This window comes from Eurosta solidaginis, chromosome 1 (genome assembly GCF_040869045.1).
Source record: "Eurosta solidaginis isolate ZX-2024a chromosome 1, ASM4086904v1, whole genome shotgun sequence".
NCBI classification, from domain to species: Eukaryota; Metazoa; Arthropoda; class Insecta; order Diptera; family Tephritidae; genus Eurosta; species Eurosta solidaginis.
In genome coordinates, this window is record NC_090319.1 from 33,667,833 (window position 1) to 33,685,191 (window position 17,359).

Genomic DNA, 17,359 nt, shown 5'->3' on the forward strand with positions numbered 1-17,359 from the left:
GAACTTTTCACGGAATGAAGCTAAACCCTTTTCTAACGATCGGTACAAAAAATCACACTTTGCAATGACTTACTCACTGAACGCATAGCAGTCAAAATAGAGTGGAAAGCTTCTACACACCGAAAGTTTTCAAAATAAAAACAACCTGTGTACATTTTGAGATAATTCTTTTTTATTATTCAATGTACTCTCCTTTTACTTCGATACACTTCTTTGCACGCTAATACAATTTGTAAAATGAGTAGGAAATGTCCTTTTTAGAAACATTGTCTAGTTCGTCGGTCGTCGTCTTTTGAATGCGATCAATTGAGTTTTATTTATTTGAGAAAAATTTATTTTCAGTTCTGATTATATTCTTTCACTCTCTAAAATTGTATGCTTGTAATAAAATTTTAGAAGTGTTTTTCATGTTTCGGGGCCCCTTAAAATCGGGGGCCCCAGGTAAATACCTATTCTGCCTACTTGTTAATCTGGTCCTGCAGAGCACTACTTCCGACGAACCCTCTTTGAGTAAAAGGCAGACTTTCAATTCGAACAAATATCTGTCACATTCCACGAATACTCCGCTACCCAAAGCAAACTGTTGGTTGGTTTAAGAACTTTGACGTTGACGTTTACTTGTTTTAAAATGTCAACCAAGGTACTATGTAGTATTGATTTTTCGTGCATCCATTCACGAGTTTTTTATGCAGATGCTGAATCATACTTTTCACTAAATATTTACTAAAATTAGAAAAACAAGGAAGTAGTTTCATCGAAAATATTTCTAGTAAAAATAAACATTGTTTAAAACAACAGTCATATTAAGTAAATAAAAGAATAAAATAAATTAAGAAGTGTGAAATAGATTTGCCAAAAACATTTGTGATTGCAAAACCAAAGAAAAAAACGCATTTATTATATATTTAAGAAATATATAGATAAAAGTCAGTGCTTATACGTCTTGAAAGCTGCTTGGAAGCACTGATCCATATTACAAAAAAAAAAAAAATTATAATAAAGATAAAAAGAAATAAAAAAGATAATAAAGAACAAAGAATAGATAAAGAGCGTTGCCTACAGCAGCACTGATACCGTAAAATACACAATGGCGTTGGACTTTGTTGCGACGTATAAAGTTCTTGTGCTCGGTGACTCGAATGTCGGTAAAACGTGTATTGTTCATAGGTATTGTGATGAAAAATATTATGATACATATATTTCAACTATAGGTAAGTTTGCAAAAGCAGTTACATAAATATGGAAATAAATATGTATACTAAAGGAGATTGAACTGTCCGGTCAATAGAGACCTCCCATAGACTGAAAGTGTACATAGTGTTAAATTACAGGAAGACTTTGAAAACAAAACATCGAACATGTTCGCCTCAGTCTGATATTTTCGGATTCTTTATTTTGAAATTGTTAGATGTGTCTGGAAAATCGTATCGTTTTTGTTTCTACGAACAGCAAATTATGATTTGAGCATGAATCGTTTCAATTTACCTGGATATGATTCTGAAATCACATCGATATGATTACAAATGAATTCCGAATACAATCCATACACTATCTCAGCAAAAACGGTTTAGCCATTTTTGAGATAGTAGCATAACTGTATAAAAGAAACAAAGACAAACCCAACGGCTTCTTAATTTTATTCTTAAGGATGTAGAGAATACCACATCGATGAATAAGCCGCCAGCGGATAGAATTTGAATGGCTGACACGTCGAGGCCCTATGCTCCAATAGGAGTTGAGGAAGATGATGATGATGATGACACTTCTCACAGATGTCCCATTTTTGAAGTCACGTAGTCTGACGTGAACACACTATTCGCCTCCAGTCAGCTGTGCTTTAGGGAGTACAGGGAGGAAGTGAAGAGATAGTCAGTCGTTTTCTGACCACATGAGGATACTATTCAATATCTGCCTTAATGTAGTAATTCCTATTCCCTATCGTAATCCAAAGAGGAGCAATTGGCGAAGGTTCGTCAAAGTGGTAGGAAATAAGCTAGGTAGGCATTAGGCACAGGAAATTTAATCAGTGGCGGACTTTGATGCTAATAATAGCAAGATGGAGAAGTCCTTAGGGTCTGCCCTCCGGATAGCTTGTTCAACTAGTTTTAGTAAAAAGGTATACCCCCTGGTGAAATTACAACCTTTTTACGCTCAGGAAATAGACTGGCAAATTATTCAACCTGAGCCGGTCAAATGGAAACTGGGAACTGAAACCGTCAATTGTAGTTTAAAATTTTATTTTATTACTATTCATTTTTTTTTTAACTCTAACTTTTACTTTTTAATTTTTATAAATCGCAAGCTTTATTTTAATGTGAATTTGTTTATGAATGCTGTTGTGCTATAAAAGATTTAAGAATCTTATTGTACTGATATATATTGAAATAAATGCAATACAATACAATACAATACAATAAAGATAGTCTCAGGCGCTACGAAAAAATCTATTCATAAGGCAAAGACGGAGTGCTGGAAAGAATTTTGCGCCGCAGAAACAGTGGAGCTGCTGGTAAAAACGCACTTTCCAGGCTGTAGTTGCAGCCAAATGGAACCGAGGGAGTTTACTGGGGTAATACCCTCCCTCCGGTTAATAAATGAACTTATAACGGAAAAAAAAGATAGAATGGGCTATCAACAGTTTTTCGCCATACAAATCCACATGGCCGGATGGTATTTTCCCAGCGATGCTACAAAAGACTCGCTCTCTGGTGATACCCTGGATAGAACGTACCTTTAAAGCCTGCATTCGACTTAATCATGTGCCCCTGAATTGGAGAGGGACCAGGGTGGTCTTCATACCAAAGGTCAGTAAGAGGGGACATGAAAAGCCTAAGGATTTCAGACTCATCAGTCTTTCGTCGTTTGTTCTAAAAATGTTTGAAAGACTACTGGAAGTCCACATTCGCGGTAGGTTGGATACCTCGGGGCTATCAATAGTTCAACACGCATATCTCAGGGGCCGCTCAACAGAGACCGCTTTACATGAAGTGGTTCAAAAGGTAGAGATGTCCTTCGAAAACAAACATTTTACCCTGGCTGCATCCTTGGACATAGAGGGAGCTTTCAATAATGTCCAGCTGGAAGCAATAGAAGGCGCCCTTCATGTACTCGGTATAGAGGAACCTATCGTAAACTGGATAGGGACGGCTCTGCGGTCCAGAGTGATAAGCGCTAAACTGGGGGCTAGTGAGGTCAGGGCACAACCGTGGAAAGGGACCCCTCAGGGCGGGGTCTTGTCACCATTGCTCTGGCTTTGCGTTATAGACAACATACTTCGTCTACTCAACAGTACTGGGGTTAAAGTGGTGGCCTGCGCGGATGGCGTAGTAATACTGGTATCTGGTCTGTGTCTCAATGTGATTAGTTGGATCATGCAGGGATTACTGAGGAAGATGAGTAGTTGGGCGGAGACCGCCGGACTAAGCGTAACTCCCTCAAAGACAGAACTAGTGCTCTTCACCACTAGGAAGATAATCCCAAGTTTTAACCTTCCCACTCTTGATGGCCAGGATTTGAGTCTTTCATAGGGCCAAATACCAAGGAGTCTTTTTAACACCAAAGCTGAACTGGAGGCTTAACACAGAACACAGAGTCAAACGAGCCTACGGGGCTATGTATGCCTACAAAGGAATGCTAGGTAAAATGTGGGGTCTGAGGCCAGACCTCATAGCATGGATGTATAAGGCAGTTATTCGACCAATTCTGACATATGGGGCACTCGTATGGTGGAAGGCGGTAGAGGTGAAATACATAATTAACATGCTAGGTAAAGTTCAACGATCTGCCTGCGGAGCGATCACGGCGGCAATTAGGTCATGCCCCTCGGAGGCTTTAAACGTGATATGCAATGTTCCACCGGTAGATCTCTTTATCAAGTAAACTGCATCTCAAAGGGCCCTAAGCGTTCTTAATATCGCATATAAGGTCCTTTCAAGTGTATTGTGCGAAAGATGAAGCCCACCGTGAACCTGCTGATTGGATCTTATCAGTGCGGCTTCAGACCTGGTAAATCTACCATCGACCTTCACAATGCGCCAAATCTTGGAAAAAACCCGTGAAAAGATAATCGACACACATCACCTCTTCGTCGATTTTAAAGCCGCCTTCGACAGCACGAAAAGGAGCTACCTATATGCCGTTATGTCTGAATTTGGTTTCCCCGCAAAACTTATACCGCTGTGCAAAATGACGTTGAGAAACACAATCAGCTCAGTCAGAATTGGGAAGGACCTCTCCGAGCCGTTTGAAACTAAACGAGGTTTCAGACAGGGTGACCCCCTATCGTGCGATTTCTTTAATTTGATGCTGGAGAAAATTATACTAGCTGCAGAACTTAACCGCACTGAAACAATATTCTATAAAAGCGTGCAATTACTGGCATATGCTGATGACATTGATGTCATCGGCCTAAACACTCGCGCTGTTATTCTGCTTACTCCAAACTGGAAAAAGAAGCTTTAAAGATGGGTTTGATGGTGAATGAGGACAAAACGAAGTACCTGCTTTCATCGAGCAAAGAGTAAGCGCATACGCGCCTTAGCAACCACGCTACTGTTGGCAGCCATAATTTCGAAATAGTAAAAGACTTCGTTTATTTGGGAAACAGCATCAACACTAGCAACAACATCAGCACTGAAATCCAGCGAAGAATCAATCTTGCCAATAAATGCTACTTTGGACTAGTTAGGCTATTGAAAAGTAAAGTCCTCTCTCGGCGAACGAAAATCATGCTCTACAAGTCACTTATCGTACCCGTCTTGCTATATGGGGCAGAGGCATGGACCATGACAACAGCAGATGAAGCGGCTTTGGGAGTGTTCGAGAGAAAAGTTCTTCCAAAGATTTATAGAACTCTACGCGTTGGCGATGGCGAGTACCGAAGAAGATTTAATGATGAGCTGTACGAGCTCTACGCAGACATCCACATAGTCCAGCGATTTAAAACGCAGCGGCTGCGCTGGCTAGGCCATGTTATGCGAATGAAAGATGATGCTCCGGCCAAGAAAGTGTTTCTATCGGAACCCGCCTATGGAAGCAGAGGTAGAGGGCGGCCCCCACTCCGTTGGAAGGACCAGGTGGAAAACGATTTAAACTCCCTTGGTGTGACTAAATGGCGCCGGTTGGCGGAGCGAAGGAGCGACTGGCGCCCCTTGTTGGACGGTCATAGCTGTTTAGACGGTTAAGCGCCAATTAAGTAAGTAAGTAAGTAAGTACATATGGGCACGGCCGTATCCTGCTCAATATTAACGACCCCCGCATCTTATCAAAAATTTACTACATACGTCCAAGGACAGTCTTCGACACAAATTACACAATTCTCTTCCCCACAAGAAAAGATTGGAAATATGGTGGGATCACTCAGAGATTCGACATCTCGGTTTTCATGGACGGATCTAAAATAGCTTGCGGAGTGGGAGCGGGAGTATTTGCGACTGTCCCGCCCACGTATGTATGCGGCTTCCCGACTCGGCAAGCGTGTTTCAAGCTGAGATTTTCGCTATCCAAGAGGCGTGTTAATGGATATCAATGGTAACGAACAGGGTAGCCGATAGCCAGGCGGCTCTTGGGGCCCTCGGGTCAGAGACTATATCATCAAACCTGGTTTGGCAGTGTAGGGAAAGCGCCATAATTCTGGCGAGCCGGCAGATCGTTACCCTGATATGGGTACCGAGGCATCGAAACATACAGGGTAACGAGATGGCAGATGAGCTTGCACGGTGTGGAGCGGCTCTTGATTTCTCCGGAGCGAAGGAGATCCTTGCACCCCTGAGACTCATCAAGGGCCGCATCTCCCAGCACTGGTTGAGCGAGGCCAACAATAGGTGGAATCGGTTGCGGACCTGTAGAGTTTCCAAGAGCATGTGGCCATGCGGCACGGACGGGACTGGAACACAATACCTCCTGTCGCAGCTGCAAGCATCCGGAGGCGGAGGAAATGGTTGAGCATCTGTTGTGCGAATGCCCAGCACACTGTCGAAGCAGAATGAAGTTTCTTGGAAAGCGCTTTTTCGAAAGCCTTCCAGAACTCAAGGATGTTTAGCCGGGAGAGCTTCTCAAATTTATAAACTCCACGGGATGGATATAGGGGGACGGGTTTCCCCGAGGCGCTTGGAAAATGTTTATTAGTCTTCTTACAACACCCTTTCATTGGTTAACTCACGAGTTTGTCGTATCAAAACGGCGTAAGAGTGCTAATTGGAGTCAATTGGGACTCGCCACTCCAACCAACCAACCAACCTCACATACTACCTTTAGGGCACCTGTGACAGCAGCAAATAATCTCAGAATCTCAAAAACAGAGATTTTATCGAATTTTTCATAAAACTAAGTTGCGGATCTATTAAACCTCTAATGGGTATTTTGAGTTTCAAGCACTATTCAGTACATATTTAGGTTATTTTAAAAAAGATTTGGTATTATTTTAAACTAGAGGTTCAGTATCTTTGCACTTGTACTTAAATTTTTTTGAACCAATTTCCGGCGCTTCTAGAATTGCAAAATGCACAACTCACAGATTTGTAACCCGATTTACCGATTATGCGCTGCTATTAATTGTTGTTTCTTGTATTTTTTTTTTATTCAGGTATTGACTTTAAACAGAAGCTGATCAATTTGGACGGCGTGCCAATAAAGCTACAAATTTGGGATACCGCTGGGCAGGAAAGATTTCGTACTTTAACCACAGCTTACTATCGTGGAGCTATGGGCATACTTCTTATGTACGATGTGACGAATTTGGAGAGCTACAATAATCTGTCGTATTGGTTGAGAAACATTCAGGAGGTAAGTTATGTTTAAGAATATGAGTATACGGATTGGTTTAAAAGCCACAAAGGCCTAAGTAATAAGCGCTCCCAGATACATACATATTGTAACGAATTTTCTGCAAATCCTCTTATTTGCCCTTTTGCTAAGTTCGAATCACTAAACTGTTGAATAAATAACTCCAATATTGAAGAATGGAAAAATGGCATTTATTAAAGTACTTCACGATCACACGTATACTTTGCTACTCGCTGGCTTAATAACCAAACTGATTGATAACTCAAATGAAACTCTACTATTGGCCGCCAGATCGCGTGCTTAATCAAACTGATTGATAGCTCAACTCAAACTGAATTACTTTTTACTCGCTTGTGCCGCTTTTATAGTTTACGCTGCATACATCTAAGCTCTTCTATTTCCAGAACTTACCAACTATTTCGAGTGTTTATAGTTCTCATATAGTTTCTACTTGTTTACAATTTTCTACTTTTCAGCGTCTCTCAGATGTATGTGAGTTTGTAGTTTACAGTCTCTCGCACACACATAGGCGTATAAGTAAATGCATCTGTGTGTGACATCTCTTTCGGCTGCCTTATATATGTGTATACATGATTTGATTATTGACGTAAAAACTGCTTGGCATGGCCTTAGCATCGCCTTAGTGATGGTATAGCTTAGTGATGCTAATATCCGTGACACTGCCCTCCACCTAAGTCTGATCGTCCCGATCAGACAAATCTCCCGATTTATCTGCCGCTAGCATCTCCAAATGTACCACTCTTCTAATCCGTGGTTTCCCAGTGGTTTGTATGCGGTAGATGGTATCACTGATCTTCTTCACAACTTTGTACGGGCCTTCCCAACTGCACCGAAATTTGGCTGGAACACCTTTCCGCCGGTGAGGGTTGTTTAACAGTACCAAATCTCCCGCCAAGAAACCTTCCGAATTAAAGTTCTTGTCATGCCAGTGTTTCATCTTACTACTCATTACCCTGGGCCGTTCCTTCACACTCTGTTGTTTGGTCAAGGAACCACTTCGTAGAGCTTGCGCTGGACGGATTTGCTTTGCATAATCGGTATCGTTCCCACATTTCACAACAGTAGTGTGCTCCGGCTTGAAACTGCCCTCGCATTCTTTCTCGGAAATTCGTTGCTTCGTTTTCCTGCGTCTTTTAGGTTTTGTCAATGCCAGTGTTTCTCTCGCAGGTGCTTTTGATTTTGATTTATTTGGCCCATTCGATCTATCAACTTTTGCCTTTCACTTTCGTGGTCTTTGTCGAGTCTTTTCCACCAGTACCCGATTACTGCTGAACCCTTTTTCCAAACTAAAGTTAAGTGGTATGTCCTGGTTCTTATAGCGCATAATTTTTCTCCGCATATCGATCCTGACGTCATGGTCAACCAAGAAGTCCACTCCCAATATGACTTCATCAACGATCTCCGCTACAACGAATTTGTGTAGAACCATGACTTTCCCAATTAATACCTCACATACCACTTCGCCTTGGACTTGATTATATTCGCCTGTGACCGTACGCAACCTTGCTCCAGGTAATGACTTTACTCTCCTGTAGACCAAATCAGATCGAATCAAGGAATGAGATGCCCCCGTATCTACAGTCAGTACACGCTCTTTACCATCCACATTCCCTCTGACGGTAAGACTGCTTGATTTCCTTCCAATTTGCGACACAGATATCACAGGACATTCAATAGCCGGGGCAAGTTTTCGTTCTTTACATTCGACACGCTCTTGCTCATTTCCGCCAGCTTTGCGTTTACGGCCACCCACATTGTTGGAACTATTAGGACCAAGATCGCAATTACGTGCAATGTGACCTGGGTTGCCGCACTTGAAACATTTAATAACTCCGGCATTCTTCTGTTGAGATCCCTTCAGTGCTTCCAAAATTGTTTCTACCCACTCTGGCCTTTCTACTTCCACACGGCGTGCTTTGAAAACTGGCTTACACAGAAGAGAGGCTGTTTCCTGAGTCAGTGCATGCGATACCGTTTCAGCAAACGTTAGCTTTGGATTCGCATATGTAGCCCGCTTCGTTTCCACATCTCGTATGCCATTTATGAAGCTCTGGATTTTTACCCTTTCAGTGTATTCCACGGGTGCGTCCGCATTTGCAAGATGAGCCAATCTTTCAATATCTGAAGCAAACTCCTGCAATGTCTCATTTGCTTTTTGGTAGCGGTTTTGCAACTCAATTTGGAATATCTGTTTCCTATGCTCGCTTCCGTAACGTCTCTCTAAAGCGCTCATCAATGTTTCGTAGTGGTTCCGCTCGTACTCTGGGATGGTCTGTAAGATTTCCGCCCTTTTAGTGCCACGAACAGAGCTGCAACTTTATCTTCCGCATTCCATTGGTTCACTGCTGCGGTCTTCTCAAACTGTAAAGACCTGGAAAGGAACAGAACCGTCAAAGGATGGTGTTTTTACCTTTTGATTACTAGTTGAAACTGCTGGGCGATTTAGTTGCAATTGCTCGATACGTCCTCTCAAAGCATCCACCTCGGCCTCGATTTTTTCTTCAAACTGTAAAATTTTTGTATCTTGCGCCACCAACTTCGAGGAAATACGTCCTTCTTGCTCTTCCAGTTGAGCAGAGATCTGCGATGATATCTGTGCTGAAATTTGAGCCGACATTTCGGATATCCGTGCCTCTTGTGCTTCCATTTTCGGTGTAATCTGTGTCGACATTTCTGACATACGCGTTTCTTGTGATTCCATCTGGGATACCATATACGTCTTCTGTTCTTCTAGTTGAGATGACATATACGTTTTCTGTTCTTCTAGTTGAGATTCCAGTTGAGATGTTATATCTGTCCTCTGCGATTCCAGTTGAGAAGCCACTGTCGATGTTTGAGCAGATATTGCAGCCAAAATCATGTTCAAGTCTGTGTTCGCCATTGTCTGCGGTGTTTCTTCCATTTTTGTTATTTCCTCGCCATCAAGATGAAAGTCATACTCTTCCACATCAATTCCTTCTCCTTCCATTGCCTCTCGTAGCCGTGCCTGAAGTGCAAGTTTAACGCCGCTTGTATTCAATCCACGGCTCTCCAACTCCTTCTTTAGTTGCTGGATCTTCAATTCACTGAACTTTGCCATGTCCTTGTTGTCCTCTGGAATTTATTCAACAATTCCTCTTCTGACACCAATTGTAAAGAATTTTCTGCAAATCCTCTTATTTGCCCTTTTGTTAAGTTCGAATCACTAAACTGTTGAATAAATAACTCCAATATTGAAGAATGGAAAAATGGCCTTTATTAAAGTACTTCACGATCACACGTATACTCGGCTACTCGCTGGCTTAATAACCAAACTGATTGATAACTCAAATGAAACTCTACTATTGGCCGCCAGATCGCGTGCTTAATCAAACTGATTGATAGCTCAACTCAAACTGAATTACTTTTTACTCGCTTGTGCCGCTTTTATAGTTTACGCTGCAAACATCTAGGCTCTTCTATTTCCAGAACTTACCAACTATTTCGAGTGTTTATAGTTCTCATATAGTTTCTACTTGTTTACAATTTTCTACTTTTCAGCGTCTCTCAGATGTATGTGAGTTTGTAGTTTACAGTCTCTCGCACACACATAGGCGTATAAGTAAATGCATCTGTGTGTGACATCTCTTTCGGCTGCCTTATAGATGTGTATACATGATTTGATTATTGACGTAAATACTGCTTGCCATGGCCTTAGCATTGCCTTAGTGATGCTAATATCCGTGACAATATATAAGACATATTATCTTCAAAGGTTTCAAACTGTGTACCATTTTTTCTTAACGTCTGTGTTTTCTTCAAGCTTATTTAAACAAAAGCACCTTTCAGCGAAGGCGCATCTAGACTTTTTAAAATATAGAGATCACGGAGCTTACTCCCGACGGACGAAACTCAAGCATATGGACGTTGATAGTATGTCACTAGAGGGTTCAGGGATTTTTAATAGGAATGATTTTTGCAATCTTTGGAGATTTATTACGCAGCCATCGACTATGCAGAAGTGTATTTACCGAAGAAGGCTAAGTGCCAATTAGTGATGCCAGAAGAAGTCAGTTATTGCATGCATGCTTTTGTTCGCTGATGTGTCAAGTCGCAGACGGCTGCAATTCGTGGTGATGGCCCGTTTTGAAAATTTGTTCGTCTATGGAATAAACTTGGACAGATGCCCCTCCTGAGTAAACAAAAGTTGAACACTTCTTAAAACCTTACATCGTTGAGTTCTGAGAGGCTTTTCGATATTGGTTTATGTAGCGATTTTATTTTATTGTACAGTATGATGAACACAACAAGGGATTAAGGGGCTTAGATTATACCCTCGGAAGGCGTGCTTGTTGGAAGAGGTGACTAAAGTTCAAATCTAATAGCCGGATGGTACGCCTCGAATGCGATCTCCGTTTTCTGATAACGAACATAGCAAAATCTTAAGTACAATGATGCTCGGCTTGTTGTGCGTCTAGTGAAGGCAACGGCAGAAATCACTGTCGTATAGGAAACTTGAAATACGGTATGACACTCGCCGCCACCCACATCAACATAAAAACATAAAAAACACACACAAAGCTACATGGCTGTTTGCTGATTGAAGAGCAAGAAGCCAATGCGATCACGTCATGACTAGCATAGCACGAGTATCCAGTATGTGCGCACTGAACTAGGTCCAAATATCGTCTCCGATAATTATCTTATGGCGGCCAGGGTTCACACACGCCTCTGTGCAAGGAATATCGTACAGGCTGTGGCCCAAGGACAGTTTGCCGTCACAGACAGGTGACCAATCGTCGACCTGACAACCGAGCCATGGGAGCTAGAAGTAAAACATTGAAGAAAGAGTAGGTAAGACTTACCATGTCAGTCAGAAAAGAGCCTTCTTGTTAGAAAACTTACTATGTGGAGAGGGGGAAGGTATTCATATTCTCAAGCAGGACTCAAATTCAATAGGCAGCTACTTTAGGTAGGAGCCCATACCGGTACTATCGTAAATCGGGGGTTTATAACACTAACGAGAATCAAAAGAACCCTTTACAACCGATGCAAGAATATCGCCCCTTGATGCTTTTACGGATAGCTGCATAGTCGCCAGATAAATATAGGTCGATTAGGACGGAAAGAGAGAACAGAGCTCGCTCAATAGGTCAGGATAGAAATTATTGGAGACAGGCCGATATGATACCACGCAGAGAAATTGGATATCATATTCAAACGATGTGTGCAGGTATTGGTCAATGTTGCGCGACCCTAAACAAGTATGTTTTAGCTATAGGTCGATCATAAAACTACTGTACTTTACAGATTGTTCCTGAAGAATGTGCATTGAAATCACGCCGCCTTGTGCGTTAATTCGGCAAGGCTTTTTTTACTGGGCGGCACAGTGAATAACACAGGCCGACAAAATTTAACCAACATTCAGACCCAGAAACCAGGGGGCCTACTCTGTATTGCGATGCGAAAGAAAAAATACGCGAAATCGCAAAATCGGTACTCTGTATCTTGACATTCGCATTCACATTTTGCCCATTCGCAATTTTTCTCCCTTTTCGCATTGCCGGCACTCTGTAAAGCGAAAGCGAATGTCAAATAGCATTCATTTTCGCATTTTTTCTTGCTACAAGTAATAGGCATTCGCATTGTTCAAATATGTAAGTATTAATTGATGATTTTATAAATTGATATCTTTATATTCATTTAAAAATATATAGGACAACTCAAAAAACAAAAACACAAAAGAAACAATTTGTAATCCTAGTGGACTTAAAATACATAAATAAATAACAATTAAATCGAAACCACCTTTTTATAAAGCATTTCTATTTGAAATCATGTCATTTTTTATTTGTTCTCTGATACAACTAGCAATATTTCCCATTCTATGATTTTCCACGTTTTCTGTATTTATCACGTTCACTTCTTCCAGTTCAATTTCTGAACTGGGAGGATTTCTTCATTTACATAAATCAATCCTTTCTTCATTTAAATCGTTCCATAATGCTACAGAATCCTTTTTTAATTTGTTCAACAAAAATTAATCGTTTGCCGAAATTGTAATCGCCTTGTTTCTTTTGTTCTCTTTCTTTGAGTTTGGTCAGTGATGCATACTCAAGCAAAAAATTAGCGAAAAATAAAAAAGCGACATTGTTAGCGATGCGATAGCGCTACAGAGTTCCAATTACCTTTCGCATCGCAATTTATTTTCGCATCGCACTGCCTTTCGCATCGCAATACAGAGTAGGCCCCCAGACTATATATTTCCGAAGGCTTATGATGCGCTGACTCCAAATCTGGCCTCAGAATTGATCTATCAGCTCTGGTTTTCGAGATATCCTAACCTAAAGATGCCTTGCAGATGTTTTCTTTCACCAAAATTAAAGGATGACATCTTTAAATACAAATCTTCTTCTCTTAAATGGCATTGAGTTTGCTGAAATATCATTTTTTTCGCTGAGATAATGCATTTTGAAATTTTCATGTTTCTAAACTTTCCTACATCTGCAAATCGATTGAGATAACATAGACATGATATAGTCGATTACTAATTTTCTTGAATTGAGTCTTATTTGTCTTAAAACTTTGTCTCATACCATAAGTGTACTAACTCACCACACCCCTACACTATCTAACCCTCGGGTACCGAGTCACACACAGCCCAACCCCTAGAAACCACCCCTATCATACCTCACTTAACCCCATGGACAGCGTTTACTCGCATATTTTTAAAGACTCAATTCAAGAAAATTAGTAATTGACTATATCATGTCTATGTTATCTCAATCGATTTGCAGATGTAGGAAAGTTTAGAAACATGAAAATTTCAAAATGCATTATCTCAGCGAAAAAAATATTTGAGCAAACTCAACGCCATTTGAAAGAAGAATACTTATGTTTAAAGATGCCATCCTTTAACCCGGATAACCCTGATGTACTATATGTAGGACACCAATTTCATGTCGATTCACGCACTCGCCCGATGGCCAGGAAATAACGGGGATGTATTTTTGCATGCAGAAGAAATTACGCAACACCGTTAGTATGTATTTACAGTCCCTCAGTGAGAGAAGTGCTCGTTGTCTTATTCAGAAAATTACTAATTTTGAAAAATGCAAAAGTATAACATACGATTTCAAAAGTGAGTTAAAATTTATATGATAAAATTTAACAAATATATATTTTTTATTAAAAAATTATAGAGAAATAAATGAGTTTTTAAATGTGTAAAATTATAGTTAAATATATTTAAAATTAATTAGTAGTAAAAATGAGCAAATGTTAGTGTCCTACATATAGTACATTAGGAAGATAGGTGTCTACAAGATCTATTTTTTTGCAGGGGTCTCTGGCTTCCTGAGGTTCTTGTTTTGTTGGAAGATGGTTAAGAAAACACTGGCGACATCGATGAAGTGGCGTTGTTTCCTCCAGTTAATTCAAACGACGAAGATTCTGGTCCTGAGGAAGCTTTTGGCGTAAATAATTTTCCATCTGCCCAACTGCAAGCGCCAGCAGAAATAAAATTTTAGTGCAGCCGGGCCTGAAAGCTCATCGGATGAGTCGGACCATAATATACCGTTATATATGTAGAACAACCGCATTTGATTTACATGTATAACTCCAACATGGGAGGAGTGGAACGTTCTGACCAAAATATAAGCTTGTATAGAACTTCAATGAGGGGTTATGTGGGTTAATTATGGTGAAAGAAAACATCATCAGCTACATAACCTCAAATATGGATTCGGCGCATCATAAACCTTCGAAAATATATAGTCCGGTTGCTGGGTCTGAGATGCTGTCGGCCTGTGTAATCAACGAACATAGCTTTCATATTACAATCAATGAACGACCGCATCGCCATACCAATAGAAACTCTAGACCCCTTAAACCACTATCCAGATACAGCTACAACTCAGGGAAAGCATTGTTGAACTGAAAACCAAGCAATTAAGCAAGCGGTACCTCTATACACATTAATCGCCAAGTATTCACCAACAGGTGTTTAGCCTTTAGAGTGACAGTTTCTTCTTCCGTTCTGAGGTCCACCATTAACACATAAACTAATGTAACGAATTTAGGGAAATTTCACTTATTCCACACCTTCCGCTAACGTTCGAATCGCTAACCTGTTGAATAAATAACTCCAATATTCAATAATGCAAAATGGGCTTTATTAGACTACTTTGAAAGTACTTCACAATAACTCTTACTTCACAAATAATTGCATGTTTAAATCAAACTGCTTACCGACTACTCAGCTTTCGCTGCTTTTATACTCTGTTGCCTCGTTCACCCATTTCTCTTAAGGTCTAGTAACTCCGCGAAATTCATACCTGGTTACCAGCCATATATGTACATGTATATTTCTAGTTTATAGTCTCTCGCATAGCCATATGCGTGTGTATATGTGAGTACTACTTCGGCTGATGGTGAGTATCTCTCTGTTGCCTTGTATATATGTGGGTGATGATTAACATGCCAACCTAATAAAACCGCACTGCGTTTTTTTAGCGCACGCAAACAACCGGCGTTTTTTGCCCTAACCCAAATAAGCATGCGTTGCGACAATGTAAAGCATGTGTGCAAACGTCAAATCTAAATGTCACGCAGAACAAAAATTGGAAATCGAGTTACGTTTTTACGCAGCAAATTCAATTTGGGGTGCTCTCATACAAGTTGTATGTGCATGAGACATTTTTGACAGAAAATGACTTGCGTGCGTTTATATTAGGTAGGCATGTAATATGTGTATGTAGCTTGCATTAATGTTGGTGTGCCTTTATTTAATAACCTTAGGGATGTGAGATCAATTGGTGATGCTAATATTCGTCACACTAATATACATAACTCTTCGTTTAAATTTATCCTTTGATTTCTTCAATTTTATGCAGAATGCTTCTCCGGATGTAGTGAAAGTTTTAGTGGGCAACAAATGCGAATGTTCGGCAACACAAAGGGCAGTTGATAAGGAGAGAGGCGAAAAAGTGAGATCTAAAATATTGAATACTACATATTTCCTAAGTTTTTCTATTATGCATTACTTTTTATATATTTTTCTTTTTCCAGATTGCAGAAAACTTCGATATGCCTTTCTTTGAGGTGTCCTGTAAATGTAATATAAATATTGAGGAGGCATTTTTGGCATTAGCAAGAAAAATACGAGAGCAGCGAGAACGCCGGGTATTATATATATACTACATCAACCCCAGTGGTGCACCGTCCCGCCTGAGAATAAAACATAAGTGGGCAGAATTTTCATCTTAAGGCCTGTGTTTCCAGTAGTTGGGGAGGCTGAGCTTTGAATAAGTTTGTTTAAAATCTAGTCAAATTTAATTCCAGTTAAACTACAGAGTAGTGTTTTGCTGCGAGAAACCCTCGGTTCTGCAACCGGTACAAGGAGGAAGAAGCGTCGAATGGAAGAATGAAGAGGCAACGTTCGGCGGAAGGCGACAAGCCTGCTTTCAAGAGGCAGAAAGGAGTCCTAGAGCCGCGAGGCAGGGCAGTCACATATACAAGACAAGTAGGCCCAAAGCTGTAAGACAGGTGGGCTCCAATAGCGAGGTAGCAACTACCTCGAAAGTTGCGAGTCAGAGGGAAGTTCCAACTACGGAAGTAGGAGATAAGCCAAAGGGAGATAACGCTAAGACTCCGGCTTTCTCGAAGGCGCTAAAGGGAGTTAACGCTAAGACTCCGGCTTTCTCGGAGGTGCCAAAGGGAGATAATACTAAGACTCCTGCTTATCCCGAGAAGATGAGTGATGTGGCAAAGCAGTCAAAGACTGTGGCGCGGGTTGATCGTAGCAGTCCTTTCGGACAAATGACTACTGAAAGGTGGAGATCTGTGGAAAGGGAGCTTTTTAGCTTAATGCTTAAGATGATGCCAGAACAACCAAGTAAGCCACTTCCAACCTTTGATTCGGGGGGATGGTATAATGGTGTGAAGATGATAGCGTGCGACAACATCGCGAGCTTGCGGTGGCTGGAGGAAGTGGTTCCAAACTTCCAAAGGCAAGGCACGAACGCGCGGTTTGAGGTGGTGGATAAAGCGCAAATCCCCACGGTACCAAAAGTTAAGGTATGGATACCATACGTGATGAAGTCGGAGGATACACTGCGACTTCTGCAGAATCAGAATCCGAACATACCGTCACAGGATTGTAAGGTACTTACTATATCTCGGCCTACCGAGGATGGTCAGTTCTACATCTTCCAAATAAAAAAGCAGGCGGAGGATATTTTGTACACGCAGCTTGGCAAAATATCCTTTGGCCCTGGCAAAATTTACATGCGACTCAGGAAAAGAAGTCCCGAAAATAAAAACCATAACACGCTAGAGGTGGGCGAAGTCGAAAAGGACCTCAAAAGCCTAAGGGAAAAAAGACAGGTGGAGGTCCCCGACGTCACCACGAACGTGCTGGAAGAGGACCAACCGCTAAATGGTGCTGTGACTCGCACAGAGGAACACCCGGCACAACAGTCACGAGTGGCTGAAGGGGGTCTCGAATGCTCTAAAACAAACGGGCAAGGGAAGGACCGCGACGACAAGACAAAGGTGCTGGAGGGGGAAAAACAGCCCAATGGTGCTGCGAGTCCTA

The 17,359-nt window shown here is 41.1% G+C and overlaps 1 protein-coding gene across 1 annotated transcript in view; it reads left to right on the plus strand.

The window, feature by feature from the left end:
- The first annotated feature begins 583 nt into the window (after positions 1 to 583).
- RabX4 (RAS oncogene family member RabX4) overlaps positions 584 to 17,359 on the plus strand; it is a 31,671-nt gene continuing 14,895 nt past the window's right edge. The window contains exons 1-4 of the mRNA XM_067785353.1: positions 584 to 1,211; positions 6,584 to 6,783; positions 15,657 to 15,749; positions 15,832 to 15,945. Of these exons, the coding sequence (XP_067641454.1) occupies positions 1,088 to 1,211; positions 6,584 to 6,783; positions 15,657 to 15,749; positions 15,832 to 15,945 (531 nt within the window). The 5' untranslated portion in view covers positions 584 to 1,087. The remainder of the gene's footprint in view (positions 1,212 to 6,583; positions 6,784 to 15,656; positions 15,750 to 15,831; positions 15,946 to 17,359) is intronic.